This window comes from Peromyscus leucopus, chromosome 19, assembly GCF_004664715.2.
Source record: "Peromyscus leucopus breed LL Stock chromosome 19, UCI_PerLeu_2.1, whole genome shotgun sequence".
NCBI classification, from domain to species: domain Eukaryota; kingdom Metazoa; phylum Chordata; class Mammalia; order Rodentia; family Cricetidae; genus Peromyscus; species Peromyscus leucopus.
The window spans coordinates 83,723,509-83,751,443 of record NC_051079.1 but is presented as its reverse complement, the minus strand read 5'-3'; the positions used below and the strand labels follow the sequence as shown (position 1 = coordinate 83,751,443).

Below are 27,935 nucleotides of genomic sequence, written 5' to 3'. Positions count from 1 at the left end.
CACCGAGAACTTGTACTAGGGTTTGGGAAGCCCCTGGGAAGGGTGGTAGTGATGGGGAACTATTAATTTCATCTTGATAGAACTTGGGAGTCCACAGTCTAAGAACAGGGGGTCTCAAGAGCTATGTGATTAATGATAAAGTGGCTGGAGTCGGGCAATGCCAAAAGGGAGGCATGAGAAAGATCATAGCATTTCCTTGAAAGTAACAGAGCCAATATCCTCCATGCCCCATCTCCACGTCAATGACAAACACAGCTGCTTAGGCACAGAGGTGTAAAATATTATTTTTCGAACAGGGCTGGATTTATAATGGAGCCACAGTGATGGTTCTTGTGCTGAAGGCCTGAGAAGGGGGCTGAAGAGGAGGACAAGGAAGAGAGAGTGAGTCTGTGTGCTTTTCCACACAGGGAAGACTGTAGATCATGGAAAAACACGTGCATTCTCATTGTAAGTATTTTATGTGCATGAATGCGTTGTATATGTCTGTGCACCCCATGCATGCTGGGTGCTCAGTTTAGGTAGTGTCTCCTGTTTTCACTTGTGTCCAGCGAAATGAAACATTGGCTTACTGTATGTCTCCTTGTTGGCTTTCTAAGATAGCTCTCATAGTGCTCTGGCCATCCAGTGACATTTGCTTAACATGCAAACAATAAATGAAGAGATAATTTTTATATCCCAAATTAGTGCTTAGCTCGCATGTAAACTATGAAACTGTGCAAGGGTTGGCTTCACATGCAAATAAATGGTATTTTTCCATCTGTTAAATTCCAAATTTTTATATCTTCAAACTAGAATTAAAAGGTGTTGTTAAAACTATCTAATTGCCCTTTACAGGAAAAGCTTCTCATGCTTGCATTCACTGCTGCAAGTAGTCCAAAACTCAGAGATGAATTTAAAACAGCTGACAATCAGATGAGAAAAAGCATGCGTCTTATGAAGTGACACCCAACATTTTTGCTGGGTGCAGTGGTACATATCCATTTCCCCAGCTGTTTGGAAGGCAGAGGTAATAGGATTGTAAGTTGGAGGCCAGTCTGGGCTACAGAGTGAGTCCTCATCTCCAGGAGAAAAAAAAAGCCATGTAACATCGTAATAGCTATTAAATGAGGGTCTTTGTTGTCCCTGAGACACTTCAGTTTGTACCTGAGGGTCTCTCTCCCACTGGCCTGAAGGATGCTAGAAACATCTACCGCTCTTCAAATAGTCAACAATTCCCTTGCTTCTGAGAAATGAAAGTAAGCCATTTCAATACAATAAACACACTTTCCAAAGAAGTTCTATGTTTGAAGCACCTACCAAAAGCTGTCCAGCGAAGCAGACAAAGAGGATGAAGGTGAGGGAGAAAAACGCAGCTCCAAAGGAGAAGCCAAGGATGGATGTTCTACCAGGAGACAAAAAGCAACAGGTTAGTGTGGAGGTCATGTCTGTCACTCTGGAAATCACCAATAACACTTTTTACTTAATTAGAAGGTAACTAAATCAGGACTTCAAACCTCAATATATATATAAAATTTTTGGAGAAAAGAAAAAAATGAAGCAAAGCCAAATTAAGTGTCCTTGGAAAAGTGTTGATAGCCATGGTGGAACACCGCCCTGCGACTGAACGAAACAGCACTATAACACTGGTATTTTATGGATGAAAGGACCGTTTTTATGGGGCTCCCATTTTGTTTCACTATTTTATGCTCCATTTGTCCATCCCATCACCCAAGTCACCTCTCTCCTGCTGCTGGTGTCTTAGAAGCTGCTGTGAATCCATTCTATGGAGGCCACCATGACCACCTTGAGCATCTCATCCTACCCTTATCACTGGTGTCCTGGAGACAGTGAATCTCCACTTTCCTCCATACCTTCCACTCAGATTCAACTTTATTCAACACAGACATGGTTAAGTGTCTCCTGAATTTCTTGCAGGATTTTATAGCACAGGCTATACATAGGCTTGATCATGTCAACAAACATGAAAGTATCCTGTGATCACATGAAAAGCATGTTCATTGGGTTAAATCTGCCCAGACAGCTTTCAGGCTCACATATAAAAACTGTATGTCAGGGCTGTGGAGAAAGCTCAGTGGATAAAAGCACTTTCTTATAAGGACGAAGAGTTTTCATCCTTAGTACCCAATAATAAACCAAGTGAGTGTGGAAGGCCATGTTCCTAGCACTCAAAAGGGAGAGACAGTGGATCCCCAGGGCAAATTGGCTTGTTGGGCTAGCTGCATGATCTTCAGGTTCAACAAGAGATTGCTTCTCAGTGAATAAAGGTGGAGAGTGACAGAAAACACCTTATGTTAACATCTGACCCTCACATGCATATTCATGTATCCATAGGTGATTGCACACACACACACACACTCTACACACTACACACATACACACTATACACAAATACACATGAGAAAAAGGAATTTTATGTATTTCTGAGTGGTACTTTAAATTACTAAAGAATTCATAATCTTCAAAATGCCATTTAATCCCATGCTAGAAGAATTCAGGACTAAGTAAAGGGCCAAAGCACTATGAACAATTGAAGATGAAATTCAAATGGAACATCCAAGGAAAGGTCGGATGTAATCTGAGGCCACCATGGAAGCTTATGCCAATGCAACGGGCTAGAAACCGAGAAGAAACAGATGAAGCAGCACTGAAGAGGAGAGAGAGCCCTCCTGATGACAAGGACGTGAGTAGAAAAACCAGACACAAATGAATAAGTACAAGTGCAATCAGTCATCCTGCAAGAACACACCCTGAGCCCCAGGAAGAGCAACAAAGCAAGCGGATGATGTACTGAGCAACACCTGAGGTCCTCCTCACAATGGGGCACGATCTCTCAACCCCCTGTCACGCACACCTACACTATTTCAGGAGATGATTTTGGTGGCCTCAGCAAGACTGTAAACTTCACTTCAATTCAATGCTTGGGCACCGAGTCAAGGTGGGTCAGATAAGACCCTACACGATGGTGTACACAGAGCAAATCTAGATTGTTGACGGGCATCATGGGTCCTCAAGCTGCTATTACACAAAAAGGGGTGAGATGGGATCTCAGGGCTACTTAGAGTCTAGCTGAGGTAAATATTATGTGCTCCCTAAACTCCCCTATCCGGAACATTATCCCCCCAGAGAACAATCCAGTTCTTATGCCGTGGTCAGAAGACAGCAAAGATCCTGTTTGCCAGCCTCTGCCCTAGGCTTATAACCTCCTTACTTGCACACCACAGAAATTCCTCTTAGGGGAGGGAGTGTGTGTAGTCTAAAGTAGCAAGCAACCATAGTTAAGTACCAGTGGGTTTCCTCCACAAAACAGACATGAAAGTAGGTGGGAGTCTTGTTTGGCAGATGAAGGTTATATCTCCGTTACATAATATGCACACAATGCCTATGTGGTTGAATTTTAAATCCAAAACAGATTTATTCCTTTTATGTGTATAAACCTTTTACCTGCATGTATGTATGTATGTATGTATGTATGTATACTATGTATATGCTTACTGTCAGTGGAAGTCAGAAGAGGGCATTGGATCCCTGTAACTGCAGTTATCCATGGTTGTGTGCCACCACGCTTGTCCTGGGAACCTGGATCCTCTGCAAGAGCAATCTGTGATCTCAACCAATGAGCAATCTCTTCAGCCACAGTGTAATTATACTTTTGACGGAGATCTGTTTTTACTCATAGGCACTACATAATTCTGCCATGTTTATTGGTTCTGTTTCTTGGATCAATCTTGATAATGCCACTAGGAATTATCTATTTTATTTGGATTTTCAAATGTGAAAATTCTACGTAACATCTACAGCACGATCTGTGTACCTAAGGCTCAGGGATCATAGCAGAAAAGAGGGCGGTAAGATTGTGTGAACCAGGGAAGAGCCATCTCCCTCCAGAACTGGTGATCCAGTGCCGCATGGTCAGCCCTGAGATCATATACACGCAGAAAACATTATGTGGGTTGAGCGAGTTGTATTTATATATTTAGGAGTTTATCTATATGCACAGTAGCACTTAAGGAAAAAGAAGTCATGAAGTTGAGTGAGAACAAGGGGAATACATGGGAGGAGATGGAGGAAGAAAGTGGAAAGAGGAAAATAATGTAATTATAATTTAAAATTATAAAAAATCCTATGTAAATTTTTCCTATAATTTAAAAAAAATCCTCATATTTAAGTAATTTATTTTTGTGCTTAATATTATTTTTTTCTAAAATCCAGATGAGTCTTGAAACCACATATTTTGCCAAACTCAAAACTTGAGTTTTTGTTTCTTATTAAGTACTATGATTTCTGTTAATTTTCTACATTATTAGCTTCCAATTCAAATTAAAATAACCTTATTGAAACTTATACTCTTCTCTTCCTTAATTGTTATTATCAATATTTTATATTTCCCAATAAATATATTTAAGAACACAAATATTCCAACAATTATTCTTTTAGTCAAACTATAGCTTTTGATTTATAGCTACTCATTGTTACTCTTTTCTATAAAGTCTATAATTTCAATTTCCATCTCCTTATAATATGAGAATAATTAAAAACATGATTATCAGATTCTGCAGAGTGGCTATTTTTGGTTGGCCCTTGTTATTTCTAATTTCATTATATCTGAGCAGAAACTGAAGATTCTGTTTTTCCCATTATGGTAATTTACTTTTGCTCTGGGTATGATAAATACATCACATTTCTACTATGTCTTATGCAGTTTGAAAATGCTATATATTTTACTTATTGTTGGTAACAAAGTGTGTTATCTAAGAACTTTGAGAGAGCCAGAGGAGTTAGACTTTCACTTGACCTGTGAATGTTAGGGAGTGTAAAAGTATTTCCCATCAGGACTCTGAGTTTGTCAATATATCTGAACATTCCAATAAATCTTGTTCTTTTCCTTCAAAGAGAAGCTGGAGTACACAGGAAGTTATGATTGCTAAATTCTCTTGGAGATTACATCATAATAAAACTCAAGGTTCCAAAGGAGGGAAGCGAAAAGCAGTCCTACGCAGCCGTGATACCTGTGAACCACAAGGACCAGCATGGTAGGGTGACCCTAAGGGTGCAGTGGAGGCATAAACAAGGTAGTGGCAACTCTGGTTGCATAAAGATACACTGGATAATGGTGAAATCATGTCTGATACCAAGAACATGGCCAACTAACCAGGGCTAGTGAAATCCTGAGTCTATTTGGTGCACCTACAACCACCACTTTACAAATCAAACATAATCTCCTCCTGAACATTTGTCCTTATACCCACAGATAAGTGTCCTCATCTGACATCAAGGAAAATTCTTTTTTGCAAGAAATAAAAAACCATTTCAGAAAACAAAACCAATCAAAATGCAGACTTGTGGAGCCCAGTCCCAACAGAAACATCGATGACACAACTCCTGCACCCAAAGCTCAGGAAATATTGCAGAAAAGGCAGTAGAAAGGTTGTTAAAAGCCCGAGAAACAGGACGTTCGCTGTGAGATCGTGTCTCTTAGTAACATCAGAAGCGACACCCATAAAGTCTCACCAACAGGACTGTCCAAGCGTGAGTTGAACAGGGACAACAGACATGCTAATGTGGACCTGGGAAAGCACATCTCAACCCTCCATAAGGGCAACTGAGAAATACTCAGACTGTGATAAACAGTCCTCCTCAGGGAAGAACGCGCCCATTAGTTATCCAACACCAAATAGTCATCTCTGAAAACATCTACATACAAGAAGCATTATATAGACTAAGCGTGTCATATTTATATAGTTAGGAATATATGTGTATATACACATATGTACATAACAACAATTAATGAAAAAAGGGGCCATGAATTTGAAAGAGAGCAAGGGGTTTATGGGAGGGTTTAGAGGGAGGAATGATGTGATTATATTATAATCTTAAAAAATAAAAGAGATAATTTAAAAGCTCTTTATTCATACATAATGCCTTTCATTTGAATTCTCTCATGCCAAGAATTTATATCACTACAGATAGCTCTTCTGTGATCTGCTTCCTGTAACAGTTCTTTATATTTTATGTCCTACCTTTGACTTCCTGTTTCTGATCTCCAGGACACAGAGAAACGTGACCTTGGATTTGTAGCCTGGGGTTTCTATGCTCTATTTTTTGGATAGTATGTTTTTATTCATTTACATTTATAAGATTTGTTAATATTTGATCAATTCTTTCCTCTTGTTTTCTTAAAACGTTTGGTGAGATTCACATATAAATATTCAGATGTAGACTTTCTCTTGTGGGAAGAATTTTAAAGCAAATTTAAGTAAATCAATAGATACAAAATCACTTAAAGTTTTGTTTTTCTAAGGAATACTATTTTTATCATTATATAAATACTTTCGGCCTCAGGTAATTATAAAATTCCTAATGTATCCAGTTGATGTCTGTAAGTACATAGTGAATCATTTTCTCCCTAACTGTTAGAGAACCTCATGTTAATCTCTTCTATGTTTTTCATTAGTCTTGCTGCTGGCTTAGAAATTTTTAAACTACTTCTGCCCCCAATCCATGTTTTAGCTTTATTAATTTTTCTTAATTATTTTCTATTTTACTGACTTTAAAAAGCATTATCTATTTTGACTTGCTTGTTTGATTCTAATTTGTTCATTAGAATTCCTGCCTCCCTAAGTTAGAAACAGTTAAATGATTAGTTTTCCTCTGTTCTAATACAAGCATTTTATTTTATTTTAAAATATTACTTAATAAGAGTTATATATTCTGGACAAAACTGACAAAAATAATAGAGTTCATAAAATTCCACTATTTTACACACTATACTATATTGTAATGCACGAAGATTTATATGAAAAAGAGCTTAGGAACATTTAATCATGGAGTAAGATGAATACAGTAAGATAATAGACCTGAAAATTCAATGCATAATTATTTCCAATATTTTTGATAGTATCACATCAATCTTGTTTATATGAAATATGTTATTGGCATATACTTGCATGCTTTGCTGTACTATGGCCACAAAACGAGCAATACACAATGCAACTCAGTTCACTACAAAGACGTGGGTACTGAATATGCATTGGGGCTGACTACCTCTACCTTTAAAAGCACATCTAAGGTCTCATGTATATTCCCAGGAGATGTTTTACAGAAGATTTGCTGTATTTTATAAATGCACCTGCGCCCTTTATAGATAAGCAGTTAATTAAATGTATGTGAAAAATTCTTTGTATAGAACTGCATCTTAAATTCTTTTTGTGACCACAGATTTTACAGTATCCCCTCCCTCCTCTCTTCCCAATCCCCTAATGCTTTAAAGCAAGAATCTCTACCATTCACATACTTCATTTACTATATTTCGCATATTTTAATATATGACCTGTTACTATTTAAACATTTAAGAATTTCTCTTATGATTTTTCAGTAGACTTCCAGCTTATTCAAAGGCAAATAGCCTAGGATCAAAATACACAGGGATATTTTAGATATTTAGATAATGTTGGTTATTTATTATTTGATTTTGGTATGCTTATATATCTGACTCTAGGATTTTAACGTTTTCTAATTTATTTCAATCTTTATCAAACCTGTTGGGGGCTTTTCTGAGTTTGTACAAGTTATATATTGGTCAATATTTCATGTAAAGTTGGAGAAAATATGTAGTTTGGTTTATTGTTTCATGAAATGGTAATCAGGAAGATGATAATTTTCCTCCAATACCATCCTTGTCTGTAGAGCAAGGAGTGGACCAGCTCTCAAAGTGTCCAAAGGTGCCATGCAAGCTGCCAAGGAAGAAAAACAATCCTACCCAGTTGTCAAACCTACACACCACAATAATGACCAGCACTGAAAGATACCCTCAGTTTTACAATAGTGGCATGTTTATCTCTGGGGTAATCAATAGCTGTTAATTGGACTTTAGGCCCACTCAATAGGAGGGAAATCATGCCTAGTACTAAAACCTAGCCAACTTCCTGTTTACTGGAGAGGTCACAGACCCTCGAGAGAACCTACTAATGTAATTTTCCTAAATCCTTAAAGCAGAAAACATTGTCACAGCTGTCATTATTGTTCATATAGACATCTGTCTCTTCTAAGGTTGTTTATGTACTGAATGCTTGTGTGGGATGTGAGTAGATCATCAGAATGGAGTGAGTCTCCAACCATAAGAAGTTCCTTATCAGACTTATCCATGCTGCCACCCTGAAAACAGACTTCTGCTTCCTAAAATACTTTGAGATAAATTCCTGTTGTTTACAAACTATGAATTCAATGGTACTTTGTAATAGAAGACACCAGGGAACAAGAAATAGCACAAGTCAAAGTAGTGGTTGGCCAAAAGCTCTTAATTACCACCATTTATCCAGCTTGTTCTTTCAAAAGCATGCTCTGGCCCATTAAGTGTACCAAGATGTTTGTGCAACTTAATCAATTTCAATTAACATTCTTGTTGCAAAGGCTGTTTCTTTTAAACACATGAGTATAATTGATTTATATACTTACTGAAAAGTAAGTTTGACTCTTCCTTGCCATGAAGCAAGAAAAATTACAGCTTTTAGTGATGATGTTTGACTTTGGCACTTTAATCAGGTATATTGTTACATTCATGGAAAAGGCTGATTGGAGACAAAGGCCTTTCCCTTCTATGATTTTGCCTTCATGAAATAAAGGTGGCCCTAACAAAGGCAGAGCCACTCATTTTGGGGGAGAATAACTCAGCAGAAGCACGCTCTCTCTCAAAGCCTACAATTCATACTTATCATAAGCCATTGCATTGGATAGACACGGATGCCTTCCTCTGGAATTTAACTCAAGGCGATAAGACATGTGCCCTCTTTTCCTCACCACCCTGACATGTCCCTCCAAGGAAGGCTGTTCTACTCTATTCAGAACTTCTGAATGGCATTCATCAAGGGGAATGGTGGAGGGGAAAGAACGCTTAACTATAAGTCCTCATGAAACAATTGGAAGTCTCCTTTATAGATAAATGATACAACTTCAAAATGAAAGGGACTTCAGCAACAACCAAAACCAGAAAAGAAGTGTAAGTTCAGGAAAGGGAAAGGAATTCATATGGTTGTTGCCACAGTAGCTGGCTTCCTGATGACTAGACTCAGCTTTGAGGTGTTCAGACCACCTGGATGTCCTCAAATATGGAGAGAGAAAAAAGCTTATTATTGGCTAGCAAAGTTTCCCTTCATGGCTATAATACAGACCAAAGGTTTGAACTTCCCAACATGTTTGATCCTATGAAAGCGCACACTCTTTCTCACTGTCTAACTCCATGAATTCAAACCCTTTCCCTAGACTTAAAGTCTACCTGAGTAATAAATTTTCCAGATTGTACCTCAATGCAGCTTCTTCCATCATCCCAAAATTCACAAACTTTCTTCCTTCCTGAAACACAAGCACCTGGTGTCTAATGCATGCACACATCCTTAGTGTAAAACATGAGCCCTGGGATCCACATTTTCCCTCAAATCTGTCCCTTCCACGGGATGCTTTCTTTCTGTAGAATGGTAGGCTATTCTAGCTTCTCAAATGAAGCACACAAACAGAGCTCGGATAATCTTCATATCCACATAACAGTCATCTGATAATTTTTATTTCTAATGAAGCAGCAAGACCCATCTGCATCACTATACTGCAGCTCAGAACTTGTCCATTTTCATCCTGTTCAGTGCCATCTCCATGCAAGCCACATCGTACTCAGTCCCGTTTCTTTCCTGCTCCAGAAAAGCAAACACATCACTGCAAAGCACATCCAGATCATGACGTCTGCTTCAACTCCTCCATGGCTTATCAGAGCACTATTCATCAATAGCTCTTACGGTGGGCCACAGTACAGGAGTCCGCACAACCTGCCTCGACACTGCTTCTTGTAACTCATCATATGCCTGCTCTTCTGAGGTGTATTCTAAAAGCAAACGGCCTCTACTGTAGTTATTTCCTACTGTCACAGCCAAAGGAATCAAGTCTATTTCTACTGGGTATGAATGATAATACTTTCACATTCTTTCCTGTTATTTTCCTCTTTTGGGATAATGCTAAAAAATGGCCTTTTGAAAAAGTATTAAAGAATTACTGAAAATAAATTTTTAAATGAATAAGGAAATTGACAGAGTCTATGTAGAAACAATCGTTCTGAGGTTGTAATTTTGCTATTAAATTTTCTTAAGTGAAGTATCATTGTTATTAGCTTAGCTTGGGATAATGAAGCACAAGATATCTAACTAAACATTATTAGAAAAACTTATCCTTGCTTCAACAATTTTCACAATGCCTGGATTAACACAGTCATTGAATTTGACAGATAATTTGAATAAAATAATGAAACATGCAAAAGTGCTCTGTGTTTGAATATTATTTGGTTTTGAAAGAAGTGTGTATCTGCAGTAAAATTATACATATGCAGTGCAGGAAGAACAACCTGCAAAGAGGAGCCAATTAAGTCTACTCAGTCCTGAAACCAGAGGAGGTTCCAAAGATTTTGGCTAGGTAAAGAAGGTTCCAGAATCTCTTTCCAGAAAATGCTTTCCTCCACTGACCATTTCCAAGTAAAAACAAAATTCCTCTGTTAGTCATTCATTATATGCTCACTCACTCATTCCTAATCACTGCTTGCCTTTCTTGATTTAGAAAAAATTTATCAGGTAATAGATATAACTACCTTCATTTTTAATTTATCCCCTACCTATAATTATCAAAATATCACACCATGTGCCATATATACATACAATGATCACTTATTAATTAAAATTCAAAAATCACAAATTCACAGACATGCATGCACTATGAGGGTGGGTGCTGAAGAAGACACAGCCTTGCTAGAAGATGACCAAGTCAGAAATCAAGTACGGGTGTGTCAGCAGAGGTGAGATGTATGAGTTTCAGTGAAAATGCTTCAAACAATGCAACCAATTATTTTTTTCATACAAATTAGGTAAGAAATAAAATTCTTAGCTCCAAGAATGGCATTAAACACTGAGGGGCACTGACGCCTGATAGGCCCAAGGGAACCCAGGGCTGGTGGGGTCTGTATAGTCTGAGATTTAACATCTACCAGAGTAAGGGATGCATCCAGAAATTTGATTAATTGTGAACTGGAGTTGAGCTACTTCAGTGAAGTCAGGGCTATGAAGTACTGTACCTACCAGAGTAGAAAGCAGGCCTGGAAATCTCGAGGGAAGAATACTATCTGGGGCCCTAAGTAGAAAAGGCATCATAGACATTCAAGATCCCCAGTCTCATTCCATGCCAAGGACACAAAGTACAGCCATCTCCATCTAGGGATGTAACCAAAGGTGGCACCTCGAACAAGTGAATCCCAGAGGTAGTTGGCACCAAAAACCACCTCATGATGATGCCTTTATAACAAAGAATGGATGGGGTGACTGAGAGCCAGAGTCCTTGCAATGAAATCATGTCTAAATTAGAAATAGTGAAGGGAACACCTCCATGAGATAGTCAACAGACCAAATGGCACAACCCATGTATTTATGAGCCATAAGTAATGGAACAAAACCAACAATATTGTTGCAGCAGATGAAAGAAATGTTCAAAATCCATACACAAACTATAACTGTCATACCATAACTATAAATGTCATACTTTCACAAGAACCCAGTAGATACACATTGGAATTATGAAAGATGGATATGGAATCTAAATGAAACACAAACACTCACATCAGTGGAACCTGAAGGAAAAACCATATAGCTTGCAGCTCAGATTGGAAACAATGTACAGTCAGGAAGCGCTGGGATTGACGGGAAGCAATGTGTATGGAGACAAAAAGCGGGCATCTCAGAAACTCAGCAAAAACAGGAGAGGCTACACTGGTCACTCAGGTGTACAGGAACAGATGTACACCTATACTAAGACACCAGAAGAGATGAAAGCCCTTCAAGGACTCCGAGAAGGCAGACTTCCTACAAAGGCACGCAGTGAGATGGCAACAACAGGGAACAGGATGCATTCCAATGAACTGTGTCTGCCGACATCCATGCTTCAGAACCAGTCAAGAGTCACAGAATCAATTAATCCTTTAAAAGTTAGGAATATGGATCCAAATACAGTCAGCACAAGGTAAGATGGCAGAGATGAAAGCATTCTCAAGCAAATACAATAAAAATATCAACTGAACAAAATCACGTTCATATGAAGTAAGACTGAGCACGTTAGAAAGACGATTAAGGAAACACACCTAAATCCAAACAGTACCCAGAGGAAGGACCACATCTGCACCATACAGGACACAGGTTTAGCATTTGAAAGGTCTGTGCTGGGAACACTGGGGTGCTTGTGACATTACTCTTTGTCCTTTTCTGTGTCTTTGAAACATTTCAAAGCAAACGCCATTTAAATAGAAAGAGACAGGGCTCCTATGAAAGAGAAGTGAAGGGAGAAAGGCAATACACCAAGACTTTTGAGAAAGGCATGGCCCTGAGCCTGGGCAGCAGGAGCCTTGCTCTGGGCTTGCATCTGCCAGCACCCATAGGGAAGGTGGCCTGTGTGGACTCATGGTCAGTGGTCAACCTATGTTTTCAATGTAAAAACAAGTATGTGATGAAATTTGAGAGAATGGACTTTCCTTGGGTCCATCAAGATGTAGCAGAATACCAGAGACAAGAAAATCAAATCCAACACTGCAAGATGACAGGGTGTGATATAATGTCATATTTTTTCCTTTTTAATTTTTAAGAATTCTTATTTGCAATGCCTCTCTTAACACTGAGAACTGTGAAGTGTTTTTCCCCCTCAGTCTTTGCATTCTTTAGGGATGTTTTCAAAATAGCCATTTATGTTTCCAGCTCCTTCCAGAGAGTGACAGCCCCTACATCACTTTGGTTGTGGGTAATGTAGAGACTCACATAATGGGCAGATGCAGGAAAATGAATGAACTTATGTCCTCAACAGTAGCAGTGAGGCTCCAGCTCCCTGGGCGATCGTGAGTCCACCAACATGTCTCTGCTCCCTGGCATTCTGTGGAGAGGGCGAACATTTCTCTCATGTACCAGCTGGTGCAGGCCTGGTACTAGAAAGGAATTTAATTTGTTGGCATATTTGAATGGAAGGCTGATCAGCTGACAGTGGGGAATTTCACTGACGATTTTTTTTCAAGCGGAGAAGGGTGCCTTTGGCTCATGCCTGCCGACGCTAATTTGTGGGAAAAGAGGAAATCTGGCGGGAACCCCTCCAAAACTGGGGAGATAGCTGAGGAAACTGTACACATAAATAATGCCTTGCCTTGCTATTTCTCCTATAAATGGCATTGTTTTGGCTCAGCGCCCGGGATAAAACCCTTTGCAGTATAGAGAGAAAGACAGCATTTGCTTCTAATTGTTAAGCATCTTCATCTGAAAAAAGCCGCCACTCAATCTAAGCAGTTCAGCTGCCCACAAATCCTCGCTGCACTACACAGGATAAGTTGCAGCACACCGTTGAATTCTGGTAGATTGAAAATGGCTTTTGGGCTCCTACAGAATAGGCAGCGACAAGAGAAAAACCTATTTCAGAAAATTTTCTCTATATCCATTTATTATAAGAATGATGAGTTTCTGAAGATTTCATTTAAAATATAAAGAGAGTCATCTTCTCTGGAGACAACCATGTTAAGAAAGTGTGTGAGGAAGGGTCCTTTAGGAATCAGGGTGGCGAAGGCTGTAGAGCAAAACTGGACAGGCAGCTTAGGCTAGAGACCCCACAGGCGGGAGGGGATCGGGGTCCTGAGCAACGCCCCGCTTTGGCTCCATGTGCGGACATGATCAGAACGCTGGTCCAGACTCTGCTCCTGTCTGGTGAACAGCTTTGGAACTGGATCTCGGGTTTTCATGGTGGAGATGGACTGCATCTAGCCCTGGTTTCAACACATCTCCTAAATGATGCCAGGCTACTTCTTTGTAGGAAGGGTTGTTATAGAAACCTTTAGCAGTGAGCTGTTGATGACCGTTAGGAATGACCAATAGCTATTTTCCCTTTCAAGAGCCTGGAATCTGTCCTGTTCGTGGATGGAGACCTAACATTTTAAGATACCCCAGACCACAAGTGTTAATCCAGCCGGGCCTGTCAATCACCTGAACAGCCAAGAGAAAGAGATGGGAGGACTAACATGCTTTTCCTTCTCAGAAACTCAGCCCTCGGGACAGTCACTCGGTGAGCGCTGGGTTAAGCATACCTGATTTTTATGAATTACTTAGAAAAATGTAACTTTTCCTTCTCTCCACCTCCTTTTTTTTTAGATACTGGCCAAAGCCCAGGTACTTAAGGCATCCTCATTTTCCCTAAAGTCCCACCCCACCCCAACATTTCTATCCCCCAAGTTGCTAACAAATGGCATGGGTTTCTCTCTTCTTCTTTTCTATCCTTTTCCTCCAGGAATTCTCCTGCTTTTTTTTTCTTTCAAACTCAAATAAAACTGTCTTCAAGCTTTCTTCCGAGTCTTTTCTCAAATTCTTTTATTAACGAGACTAATAACTCTAAGATGAGACACCAATTTCCCCAGTTACAATCGAATGTTTTCTGAGAGTGGGTGGAGCCGGAAGGAATCCAACCTAGAGTATGGGGCAGATTTCCTGCTTGGCTCCGATTCTCCACCCTGTGTCTATGTCTCTCTTAAGACCAGCTGGACTCTGACCTATCACAGAGGGTAGATTTAAGACAAAAGGAGGGTGCATGACTCAGAGAATGTACAAATAATAGAGGAGTGGACATGCCCAGAGCAGGTGTTGCCCTTTCGTCCAATAATGGCACTGTGTGCGCACATACATGCACATATGCACGTGTGCTCTTTCATGCTGTGTGCTGTGAAGGCCAGAAGTCTACACCAGTAACCTTCCTCTACTGCTCGCTACATTATCATTTCGACACAGAGCTTCTCACTGAACCCGAAGCTTGTCATTTTGGCTAGAATAGCTACCCCAAAGATCCTAAGATTCCTTTGTCTCCGACCCCTGCAGCCAGGGCTGGGGTTGAAGATCCCAGGATCCACTTGTCTCTGAGCACCCCCACTTAGCGCCTGGGGATGCAGGACTTGTTTTCAGAGTGAGCTTTTACTGTGGGTGTTTTGGGATCCAAAGTCAGCTCCTCATGGTTGCCCAGAGAGCACTTTCCCACCAAGTCATCTCTTCAGCCCCAACAATGGCATTAAAAACATTAGAAATGGCACCAGTTTTGGTCTGGGGATTCGGCATCATGGTAGAGCACTCAAATCACATACTTATGGTCTGGTCCCTGGTATTGCAAGAAATCAAAATACCTTGCAATCAAGCTCTTTGTAGATAAAATATATTGGTCTAATTTTTTTTTAGACTGGGCATCAGAGTAATACCCAGATCAAAAAAAATAAAGGTCAAATTTATTTACAAAAAATTATATAATGAAAGTCAGAATAGCCATATATGAAAATCTAGTATTATTATCACTAAGCCTTAGCCTCACCAGTGCTGTGATGTGGTTAATGGCCCCTCCGTTTGTAAATTAGTATTCTTGCATATCCTTTAGATGAACGCAGACTCCCACGGAGAGCTGCCCCCGCTGAGCATCCCCAGCGGGTGGGCTGATGGACTTACTTTGGCAGTACAAGAATCTGCACGATGAAGATGCAGAGGAAGATGAGGCAGGCACAGGTCACGTAGTACTTGAAGGCGGGCAATGCAGTGGCTCGGTACTGAAGAGGAAAGGGACACAGTGAGAAACGGTGGAGGGGCGCCGTGGAGAGGAGCTGCACCCAGCCACCCAGCCTCTTCACTGCATCTGGGACGAGGGACGCTTGGAAGTCGCAGATTTCAGCAGAAACAAGCTGTGGCTTCCACCTCAGGCAGGGCGTCCTCCCTCCAGACGAACTGTGAGTGTCTTACGCAGGCTGCCATATTTGAGTGTAAGAGCTGGGAACCTACTTATATGCGATAGAGTCAAGCCAGTAAAGGAAGGAAACACCCCAGAAGAAGCTGAGTGGAAGGGCTCAGTGGATCTCACCTGGGCCCCAGTTCCCCTACTCTGGCATTATTTGGGGAAAAGAAATGACTTTCCAAATAATAACACTTTAAAACACCACCAAGAAAATGACAGACATATGCATTTTACTTCCTTATTTATCTCAATGCTACTTAGAGTTTGGATGAAGGTAGAAGACAAAAGGTGTGTAGGACTGGTTCCGAGGGTGGCCCAGTGGGTCTCCTTTCTCTTGTCCAGCACCTTCAGTAGGGGTTCTGTCTACCATGCAGGACCACAGACTGACCACGCTGGCTGTCTCTCCAGGACTGCTCCTGGTTGATTAGTCAGGAACACAAAGCCAGACACCACTGTATCAAGGATGATGGTGGCGGGTGGTGGTGACGACGGCCTCTGTTTCTAATTGACAACTCTGAGTGCTTTAGGTCCTAAATGCACAACCCTGCTAACAGACCCACAGGGAGGCAGAAACTATTTCTGTCCCTGTTTCTGGTTGAAGGAACTGCAGACCGGAGTTCACATTAATATTGATGATTAATGTGCTAAGGGACTCACTTAATATGAAGCCCTAGGATCTGCAGCAGGAAGACGGAAGGCAGCCTTCTACATAGGAAGCTACACTGATTTCCCAAACCGAGTTCATAACAAGATTAAGGGAGGCAAAGCTTTGTGAAATGGCACTGTAACTTCTTGCAAATGCTCCCAGGTTCTATCGTCTATGTCGGCCTAGCCTGTTTCCCAAGTTAGGAAGAATCGGATGCAGTTCTTGGGTTTCAGCCGCTCAGGTTTTGGTGTTAGAAGACACCTCTCCCTCAGGTCTCTTGATGATTCTTTGTCCACATGTCTTGCTGTATTCTCTCCCCCTTTACAAGGAGTGCATGCTGTGGGTAGGTGGATGAGCGAGTCCTTCAATCCTAGCGTTCTCTTGACTTTGCCTGAGTGTTGGCATCTGTGGATACGTACACACGGGGAGTGTGTGTACAGTTGCTCAAAAGCTGCATTCCTAATGATGATTACCTTCTCCTTAGGAGAATGTCTCTCCTCCTGAATTTTGTGACTTAATAGCCAGGACGATTTGCATGCTGATGAAGGCTCTGTATTAGCATAATTGCTGGAATGTGATTAGATCTCAGGCATTCCATTCCTTCCTTATCTTTGAACTTCTCCAGGGCTTTGTGTTGAGATGGAACTGCTTTTTGGTATTAACCAAGGGCTTCTAGCAGGAAGGAATAGTGTGACAGCTGAAGAATAAACAGCCTTCAGTATCTTCATAGTGTGACAGTTTTAAGTAATAAACAGCCTTCTGTATCTGTTAGCATCACTCAGGGGTAAGAGTGTATTAAGTATTAATTTGGCAACAATTTGTAGACAAAGTATTTAACTGAGAAGGTGGCAACTGACCTTCTTGACCAGTTGCATGTGCCTATAAAATCCAACTTTCATGGACTTTGGAAAGACTTTTAATGTTTTGATGTTTTCATTCAGTTTTTATGAAACAATGAACTGAGTGTTTCGAGCAGAATTTTCCTAACAGTTGAGCATGCTGCCAGTAACCTAAGCATTTTGCTCAAACTGAGCTTGTAATTACGTGGTTGGGTGATGGACATGACCTCTGACTCCTGTTCTTTCTCTGATCAACACAAAATCAGAGGTGAGTGGGTGCAGGTGGCTAACAGAACCACGCATCCTTCCTGGATGATTTTTTTAACCTGTGCTTAACAAATCTGTAAAAATCAAACACCTGCTGCTTATTTGAGCCTAAACCGGTTCACTAAGAATCATGGTGCCAAAATATTTAGATGCAGCAAACTTAAATGTTCGAGTTTTCTAATATCCTTAACACAGTGGCCAGATGTCAACATTAGAACAATTTGTGTAATGACATTGCCAGTTTATTAGGAACATTTTTTTTTTCTTTTAAATCAGTGATTCTCAACCTATGGGTCTCAATGCCTTTGGGGTTGAATGAGTCCCTTTCACAGGGTCACCTAAGACCATCAGAAAATACCGATGTTTCTATTACGACTCACTACAGTGGCAAAATTACAGTTATGAAGTAGCAATGAAAACAATTTTATGGTTGGGGGTCAGCACAACATGAGGAAATGTTAAATTAAAGGGTTGCAGCATCAGGAAGGTTGAGAACCATGGTTTTAAAGGCTTTTCTGAGAAAATTTCACACTAAAACCAGTCAGACATTAGCTATTAGCTCTTCCCGTTCTTTCTGAATTTCAGCCATGCATCATTTACTACTAGGACTGCAGAAAATACCAGAGGGCCAAAAAAAAAAAAAAAAAAGAGTTTGGAAAAAAGAAATGTGCTGAAAGCGTGCCTGGGAGCAGCAGAGTTGGTCCAGGTATTCCCGGCCCAGTTAGATGCAGTGCAGTTTGGGGGTTGCAGAAATCAGAATGCCCTGTGTATAAGTCTGAAATTGTCAAAGAACAAATCCAATAAAAGTTTCAAACACAGATATTAGTAAAGTATTTAACTGAAAACTATATTAAAAATATCCACTCAGTTTCATGAATGAAATCAAAACTACTATTTCAGAAAGAAAATCATATAATTTTAGGAGGAAAAAATGGCTTACTTCTTTTTCTATATTCTTGTTATAGAAAAGCAGGGAAATTCTTTGAATGTCTTCAGACTTGAGCCATTGCCTGGAAATGAGAAAGACAGATGACATCAAACATCTAACCAAGAATCTGAAAGTATTTACAAAAATAAAAAAAAAAATCCAGTGTTGTTCTTTCTTGAATGTAAACCATGCTAAACTGAGTATCTTTTTAGTATATAATGCTAACTTATTTGGTTTGCAAACTACAAATGGCTACAAATATAGCAGGATCTGTAAGTGTAACATGCCTAGCCACACAATGGCCTTTTGGGAAAATCATATATTATAATTGTCATATTAAATTGAAACTAAATTTAACCAAATTAAATAGCTAAAAAGAAGTCATTCCAAGGATACAACCATGTCCACACTTCATCCACACTAACCCCAAAATCCTTCTATTATCATCTTTCCCATCTCAAGAGAGTAAAAACCATGTTGGAATGAAGTTTTCAAAAGAAATGCTAAAAATAGAGATTTATGTGCAAGCATTGCCGTGATCTGTTGACTTAAGAGTCCTTTGGGTATATTCCTAGGAATGTCATAATCAGGTTGTATGTAGACATAGGCGGTCCTGGAGCCCAATGGTGGCTGCCTCTGCTGGAGGACTCAGGGCCTAGAGAGGCCCCTTCTCCTTCGCCATGGGAAGCGCTGTATGCAGCACTCAGTGCTCAGATTATGGCAAGCACTCAACAAAAATCCTTTAATGTCATTTTGATAGTAAAAACCATGTCAGAAGAAAGTTTTCAAAAAGTTGCTGAAAATAAAGATTTATGTGCAAGCATGATCTGTTGACTTAAGAGTCCCTTGGGTATATTCCGAGGAATGGCATAATCAGGTCATATATAGACATATCATATTTTTAGTTTTTTTCAGGGACCTCCATTCTGATTTCCATAGTTACTGGACTCATTAAAATAGAAATTTGTTTATAGGAATCAAGGAAGAGGGGGCTGAGGAAGGAAGAAAAAAGCGAGAATAAAGGATCACAGGGGTAGAGGGAAATACGGTCAAAATATATTATATACTGGTATGACAATGTCTTAGTGGAACCCCGTCCTATGTACAATGAATATACCCAACTAACAATTACTAAAAATACCAATATCAAGATCCATTGGTTTATAATGTTGACCTAAACCTATAACATTACAAATTAAGCACATAAACCTGATACTGAAAAATAAATAAAAATTATATGGGTGTGTGCACCCTGTCACACCATCAACTTTCATAAATCTGCTTCAGGTAGCTATAGTGAGGGTAGTATAAGGATAAAGTCTCTCACTGGAATGCTTACTGTAACCCCAGGCAACAGCAACACTGGGCCCAGAGCACAGGAACAGAACATAAGATATTGATACGGCCATGCATTTGACAATAAAACGAGATAAAGGTGAGACAGAAGGACACACTTTCTCACATTTGTGATTACAGAAACACAAGCCACAGTCCAGATCTGATCAAGAAAAGTACCTGGAAATGCCAAGAAGAAATCATTACTGATAGGTTCGCCCCACTAGTCATTGAAGGAGGCACATGTCTACTTTCCTAAGCTTCCTTAAGTAAAACTTTCTCTAATTGAAAAATCTAATAGTCTCAAATATGTGGAACTGTATATGTTTATATATTCATATGTTTATAACTATACATATTTACATAGACATCTAGATGTGGCTGTTTGGCATTTTTATTATATCTATCTATCTATCTATCTATCTATCTATCTATCTATCTATCTACCCATCTGTCTATCCTTATATTTAGGTGTCTATGTACCTACCTATCTATCTGAGCACAAGCATTAGGAATCTTAGATAAATATGTTTTACATAAATTTCCAAAAATATTATATAACTATTTCAACAATTACCAAATCACAAAAATGTCTTTTTAAAAATGACATTTATTTATTTGTTTATTATTTATTTGGGGGGCACATGTGCCCACAGCACATATATGGAGGGCAGAGGACAACTTGAGGGAGCTGGTTCTCGCTTTCTATTGTGTGGGTCCCAGGGATCAAACTCAGGCCTTCAGGCCTGGCAGCAAGCTCATTTATCCACTTAGCCATCTTACTGGCCCCGAATTTCTTTTTTCTTTTTTTTTTTTTTTTTAAAGATTTATTTATTTACTATGTATACAGAGGAGGGTGCCAGATCTCATTACAGATGGTAGTGAGCCACCATGTGGTTGCTGGGAATTGAACTCAGGACCTCTGGAAGAGCAGCCAGTGCTCTTAACCTCTGAGCCATCTCTCCAGCCCCCTGAATTTCTTAATACAGCACATTTGCAATACACTGAATTAGGTAGATACAGGATAGAGATTTGTGAGTAATCGTGGAACAAGAAGAAGTGAAATGGTGTGTCGGCCAAGCACTCAACAAGAGTCCGGATTAGGCCTCTGGGAGTGGGCTTGCATGTTTGACAATGGTTAATGACATGGCAGCCAGGAGAGGAGCAAGCCTGAGGTGGGATTTCCTCCAGGGTCTTAGACACCTTTGCTGTTCTAACTATCAGACTTTCACCTAGTCACCTTGACTGACGCAGAAGACAGAGCTATCAAGCGCCTGTTTCTAGCTGAGCTGCAGAGTCAATGGCGTATTCTGGGAGAGCTACTCTCCAAAGTTCAATTGTCAACCATGCTGCTTCACCGAAGGCCGAGCTACAGGCTTCAAAAACACCACCTCGTCGGTATTTCTTATTACTGCAGCTGATGTAGACTTTCCTTTAGTTTATGAGACTATTGCAGGACTCAACTCGTGATTTTATTTCCACTTTTTAAGGTTCACTCTTATTTTATTAACACATTTTTATTTTCTGGAAGCAGTTTGTACATTTTTAAATTAGGAATCAAGAGTTAATTTCTATTAAAATACCCAGAAAATAAAAAGTAAAATAATAATGAAATTTTATGTGACTTCTAATTTTTATTATGTTTTAATGGATTTTGTGTGCATGTGTGCACATGTGCGCTTAGGCACATACACGCCACTGCTGATGTATGGAAGTTAGAGAATACCTTGGGGGAATCAGTTCTTTCTGGTCCTGGGGATTGAACTTAGGTAGTCAGGCTTGGTGGCAAGCTCCTTTACCCATTGTTCTATCTTACTGGCCCCTGAATAAATTTTATTATACTCACTGTTACAACTGTATTTATCAGAACATGTGTAGCACATGCAGTTAAATTACCCCAAATGTTTCCCCCTTTATCAAAACAGCAGAATATAATTTTAAAGATGCTTCCAGAAAATAGAAAATTATAAATAAAATAAGAATGAACTTGAAAAACTGGAAATAAAATCCGTTTCCCTTTGTCATCAGGGTGTGGCCTCCATGTCTAAGTTTACAGCCCCTGTGTCTTGCAGGCGAACAGGAAGGCCCCAGGACCAGGACTCACCTGCCTAGCATTGCCCAAGCCCAGCACAGTACCCCACAAGCCAGGAGTCCCCGAGGAAACAACTAATCCCAACAAATCCACATGCTCACTTCCCTTTCCCCACAGCAAGGCTTGTCTGACCTGTGGCTTGCCTGAAGCAGTACGCAGTGAACAAATCTGACTTTGGTGTCTTTGGATTAAGAGACTACGTTGTTTCCACAGATTCAGTCTCTGTGAAGCCCCCGAAGGGCTCTGCATTCCCTCTAATGACTTGTAAGACATTCACATTTAATATTATGACCTGTCTGTTTGATATGCTAGACCTGCAGTATTCCCACCGAGTTTTCTTCACAGAACTTATTGGGCTAAGTGAACAAACAAACAAACAAAAAAAATTTATGTGGGCTGAGAAGGTCAGATACTCTTTTTGGAAATTGGAGCTATAGAGCAAGAGAGGACAGGAATCAAAAGGATATTGAGGGAGGAAAAGAGGGGAAGAGAGAATAGAAGGAGAGAGGAAGGGAGGAGAGAGGAGGAAGGGGCAGACAGTTGCAACAGAGAGAACAGGAAACGTATGTGTGGTATCCATGGTCTCCCGATGTTTCCCATCTGATGTAACGTATGGCAGAAAGAAACCGCAACTATGCCCAGCCTACACTGTCCATGCTTCCCTGTTAGTTTATGGTGGTTTTGCTTCTGTGATTTATCTTTCTAGGTCTAGGGAAAATAAAAGATTACAAGAGCCTGTGTGAAGAAGGCAGAAGCAGCTCCCCTATCCTCACTGAGAATACTGTGCACTAGAAGGCAAGTTCTGAAACAACTGAAGCCATGAGGCAGAGAGGCAGCCATTCTATCGTGTATTAACTGTTCGTGTCTTCCTCCATTCTATATGTTGAGGCCCTGACCTCTAAGACAGCTGCACTGGGATGTGGGGGCCTCCTGGGTATTGTTAAGGTTAATGAGGTCATAGGAGCAGGGCTGGACTTGATAGGACTGGCCATCTCAGATCAGACAGAAGCAATTGACCCTGAGCTCTGTGCACGTATCCAGGAAAGAAAGGTTGGTGTGTGAGTCTGTTGCTCTGATTCTGAATTGAATACATGCCAATCTGCAGAGAAATCACTGTTTTATATAAAGGACAAGAAACACTAATTGTTAATCCAATCCCAGTGGCATCCTTAGGTGGAAACCAGAAGATCATTATACCAAAACCAACAGGAGTTAACGGTTAGGGCACAAGAACACATAATCAATGCCAACCCAACCCAAAGGCCAAAGAGCTTCCCTTTAAACAGTTCCCTTTTCTATTTCAAGAACAGCACAGAGTTCTTCTCTATTTCGGTTGGGAAACTTATGACAGAAGCAGTTAAGACATCAGGAAGCATTCCTTAGGCAAAAATCTGCATGGGAACCTGCCATTTTTAAGTGCATGTGTCTGAATTATAACGATGCAGAGAAAATCAAGAGTTCAAAGTTAACCTTAACAATGAAGCAAGGCCACCATAGCACTGGCTACCCGTCCCTTGGGAGGACAGAAGTGGCCTGGAAGGTAGGGGTCCTGCCTGAGCACACACTGAGCCTGGGTCAGAGCTTGGAATTTTAGTGTTACTATTGCTATTATTGCTGGTGCTAAACTCTGTCAATGGACACTTGGTCCTCTTTCTCCTAATGTGTGTTATTCTGGGGGGAACAGAGCATCCCCTGCTGTTCTCTCTAGTTGGACGACTCTCCATGTTCCTCGGTTTTGGCTGCTGGTAGCTTGCAGGTCATGGTTTGCTTCTTTATGGAATGCTGAAGTGTGTCCGCTGGAGCAGAAGTCAAGCCAGAGTCAGGCTTCTACCAGGCACTGCTCATGAGCCCTCAGCACGCAGGCTGATGGAAGGCTTTGCCACCTTGGACAGGCGAAGGAGCTCTGACAGGTGATGACAACTGTACTCTGCATATCTTTCTTGCAGCTCACCTGATCAAGTTGCCTCACTGCACAGACATTGATACTCCTCCCATCCAGTGCATTTGAGTAGGAATCACTGAGTGTGCTTCTTTTCTATTGTCAGCATATAGGAGAATTAATAATGCATTTTAGCTGTGATGTCCATTTTTATGAAATTTCTACTAAAAGCTATGTTAAAAGTAAAGGATGGTGGTGGTTTTATTAACTACATACCTGTTTAGGCCATTCTGCCTGTGGTATTTTTAGACAGGTCAGCATCCCTAAGACTGTCAGTTTTATATTAGAGTGCAGAGTGAACTAGGCAACTAGATCAAGAGGTATAACTATTAAATGCCAGTTTGGGCTGAGGACTTCTTCATCTTCCTTTAACTGTCTTGTGCCTAGGGAGTGTTTACCATTTGTGAGGCAGCTGTGCCTGACACCCATGCTGTACAACACACATCTGTGGCTCTTTCATAAACACTGTGCATAGTCTGAATATCTATACGGGACAGTCTAGAACAAACATGCATTCTGCAAAGATAGGCAACTGAGGTCTTGCAACTTTACACGATGCTATATTAATTGAAGGTGAAAGTCATTTTATTTGTCAAAAAATCAACTTTGATGTAGTATGTGAAGTAGATTACTTTAAAGATGGAAAATTTTCTGTAAACCTTTTCTCATGTAGATCTTCCATTGCTCATTATAATTGAATATTTAAAAAGTACCAATTGTCTAAGCATGCTGGATATTCCACCTGCTTTTGGCTTGTTTTTAGATCTTCTGAGACATAGGTGAGGTCCTCTATGGCACAGCTGAGTCCTATTATACAGGTGAGTCCCCCCACCCCATGACACAGGTAAGTCTTCTATGACATAGGTGAGTCTCTCTACAGCACAGTTAAGTCCTCTCTAACTCAAGTGAGGTCCTCTATGACACAGGCCAGTCTCTCCATGGCACAGGCGACTTTCTCTATGACCCAAGTGAGTTCTCGATGAAACAGGAAATAGTCTCTTTAACACAGATGAGGTCCTATGTCATAGCTGACTTTATGTGACATAGCCGAGTCCTCCCATGGCACAGGTGAGTTCCTTTATGACAGAGATGAGTTTCACGACAAATCTAGGTTTCTCCATGCTTATTAATTTTAAACTATGTAACAACAAACAACGTGGGCCAACAAATATGGGCCATGGATTTGAGCAAGAGGATACATGAGAAAGACTGGGGGGAAGAAAGGGAATCATGTAATTGAAAAAATAAAAGCAAAGCACATGACCTGTCACATAATTCTTCTCTGTATAACTGCTTGCCATGCTGTTTGTTACTAAGTGACCAGGTGGCTGTTTTCTAGGCAGAACTTACTTGTTTTTTACATTGTATGAGAGAAATCCTACTAACAGGAGCTACTACAAAGGGCACTGGGAAGAAATTGATGAATGAAGGGTCTGAGACACTTGGGTTTGCCATGGTAAGGATGGCAGTGCTGGCTAGGAGACACTTGGAAAATGTTACACTGAATTAACACATTAGACTTTGAAATAAGCTGGTTGAGGATAAAAACACTCACTTTTGTGCATTGATCCCGTCAATTGCCTGGATCATCCTTTCATTCAATTCTTCTTCAAATCTCTTTTTCTGTGACTTAGTTCTATATAAAAACAGAAACATTATGAGTGAGAATGTTAGTGGGAAGATAAACATTAGGCCAGTTCTCATGGTAACAAAGCATATACCACACCATGGACTGAAGAAGTTGACGATAATGCTTACTGTGGTAAATACATTGACTTACTATTCTGTGAAACTCACTGGACTTTCAAATCACTACTGAGAGTACCTGGTGATTGATTTGAAAGGACCTTTCTTGCCAACTCGGGATGTGCAGCTCCAGTAAACTGCATTTTATGATTAAATCACACTGGCTATAGAAATAACCCTAGAGAAATTTGATTATGTTAGTCATTCCTATATTTGATGTATTTTTCGACCAGTTTCCAAAAATTTGCAAAGCTACAGTCTTTGTTTATACATTTTAAAGTTTCATTTCATATATAATATATTTAGTATAATTGTTGGGCTTAAATGTAAGTATTCTGAGGTTGGCAAAAGTCACACTCATAGACAGCCTGCTTCTGTTTGTAGACTTACAGATTACCATACTTGGTCTTGGGGAAGGTGATCTTCAGTCATCATGAGACAGTTCCTAAGTGAACTATGCCAATTAAAAGTGCCCCCCCCCCAAAGATGGATAATTCACATGAGAATGGCATGAAGGAGACAGTGAGGTTGGCATCTATTTTAAAAGTTAAGTATCTACTGGAAAGATTAAAGGCACAGGTTGGCCCTTGCTAGCCAGTCTAAACAAAGGCCATGCCTGTCTCCACACACAGGAATCTAGATGGTTCAAAACTAAATGGGTATATTTAATCTGGAATAACACTGGCACTCTCCTGAGGTCCTATTTGCCTAAACACACAGATAAGACCACTAACAAACATATCAGGTCACACTTATCATTTATCTGTAATTAAATCTCAAAGAACTGTCAGTAAGACACAGTGATGTTTGTATTCCCACAGTCTATATTTTGACTTTGTGTCTGTCATTCTCTAAAAGGTCAAGGGCGCTGGAGAGATGGCTTAGAGGTTAAGAGCAGTAGCTGCTCTTCCAAAGGTCCTGAGTTCAATTCCCAGCAACCACATGGTGGCTCACAACCATCTGTAATGAAATCTGATATCCTCTTCTGGCATGCAGGCATACATGCAGATAGAGCACTCATACATAAATTATTTAAATAAATAAATCTTTAAAAAAAATTCATTCGAAAACAAAAATGACACGAAGTAAGCCAACTGTACACATCAAGCCAAATCAATTATGAGGTTTAAGTACACCAAATTCAAATCCATTTGAAGAAGGCACATTGGTTTAGGGCCCATTTTGTTTGGGTTTGGTCCTGGGAACTCACAGTGCCTTATGCAGGATCATCCTGTGCTCTACCACCAAGTCTTGCCTCCATCCCCTTTACATATTTTTTTTTTTTTAAATAAAGACCTTTAGCAATCATTTGGTGTGGACATGCACCCTCATTTGCAGACTCCAAGTGATGTATTTAGACCCTCATTTAAAATTTCCATTTCCACGATGAGGCTGGAGTTTCTGGACTTCAGTGGTTTTCTTTTTCATAGTCTGGCTATGTCTAAGGAAATGCATGGTTAACTTGGGGCTCACAGGCAAATGTACCTATTTCCTGAGAGGTCAAGCTAAGGTATTAGCTCCATTAATCTGCTCAGTGTTAGTAAATACTGCCCATGCAGGGCTCACCATTTTAAATGTAACGTGAAGTAGCCACAAAGTACATGTTATGATGAGTCATTTGAATTGACTATCTCCATGATGATTCTGATGTAGACACAGATTTCTCATTTGTGCGACCTCCACTGTGGAGAGGATAAGGCACCTATACACCTGTTGTCCCAATCACCAAGACATCTTGATTGACTAGGTCCCTCTGATTCAGCACCGCTGATTTCTCTGACCTTCCGCTAGGCCCTGAATCTGAGCTCAGTTTCCCCACTGCTCAGTGCTCTAATCCTGCTTTCCAATGTGTCAACACCCATCTAGATTGTTTTCCTCCTCAGATCTGTCCAACCCTACATCCTGTGCAAGTCCACTTAAAGAGGCACAGAAGATGTCATGAGAAATCAGGGTCCTAGTCAGACAAAAATCTCAGAAAAGGGTCCAGGTTACAGAGCCCAGAAGTGGGAGGAAGCCCGTTGAGCCTGACTCAAAAGCTGAGTTCTCTCCATATGCTTAGAGGCCACTAAATTCACCTCTTTGCCCCATGCTGGGTTCCTATGAAGCATTTCCCACTGTATCTTGTCCATTGAAACTGAGCTGCAAGGTGATGAATACAGATAGCAGAAGTTCCTGAGGGGAGCTGTTTACACATGTGTGAGCATCCTACCAGCCTCAGGCAGGTGATGCCTTCTCAAGGTATCTTAGGGATAAAGAGATATTGTACGATCTTCTTAAGATTACTTGAAGTTCTCTTTAATATGGTATCCATCATGGGAAAATAATATGTTTAAAAAAAAATCCCA

At 40.3% G+C, this 27,935-nt stretch overlaps 1 protein-coding gene across 2 annotated transcripts in view; it reads right to left on the bottom strand.

Annotated features, from left to right (window-relative positions):
* Positions 1 to 27,935, bottom strand: part of Adcy2 (adenylate cyclase 2) — a 373,278-nt gene that overhangs the window by 72,314 nt on the left and 273,029 nt on the right. For both annotated transcript variants that reach the window (XM_028873686.1, XM_028873687.2), the window contains exons 12-15: positions 25,400 to 25,480; positions 18,491 to 18,560; positions 15,519 to 15,616; positions 1,297 to 1,381 (exon numbers count right to left, since the gene is read on the bottom strand). In XM_028873686.1, coding sequence (XP_028729519.1) covers positions 1,297 to 1,381; positions 15,519 to 15,616; positions 18,491 to 18,560; positions 25,400 to 25,480 — 334 coding nt within the window. The remainder of the gene's footprint in view (positions 1 to 1,296; positions 1,382 to 15,518; positions 15,617 to 18,490; positions 18,561 to 25,399; positions 25,481 to 27,935) is intronic.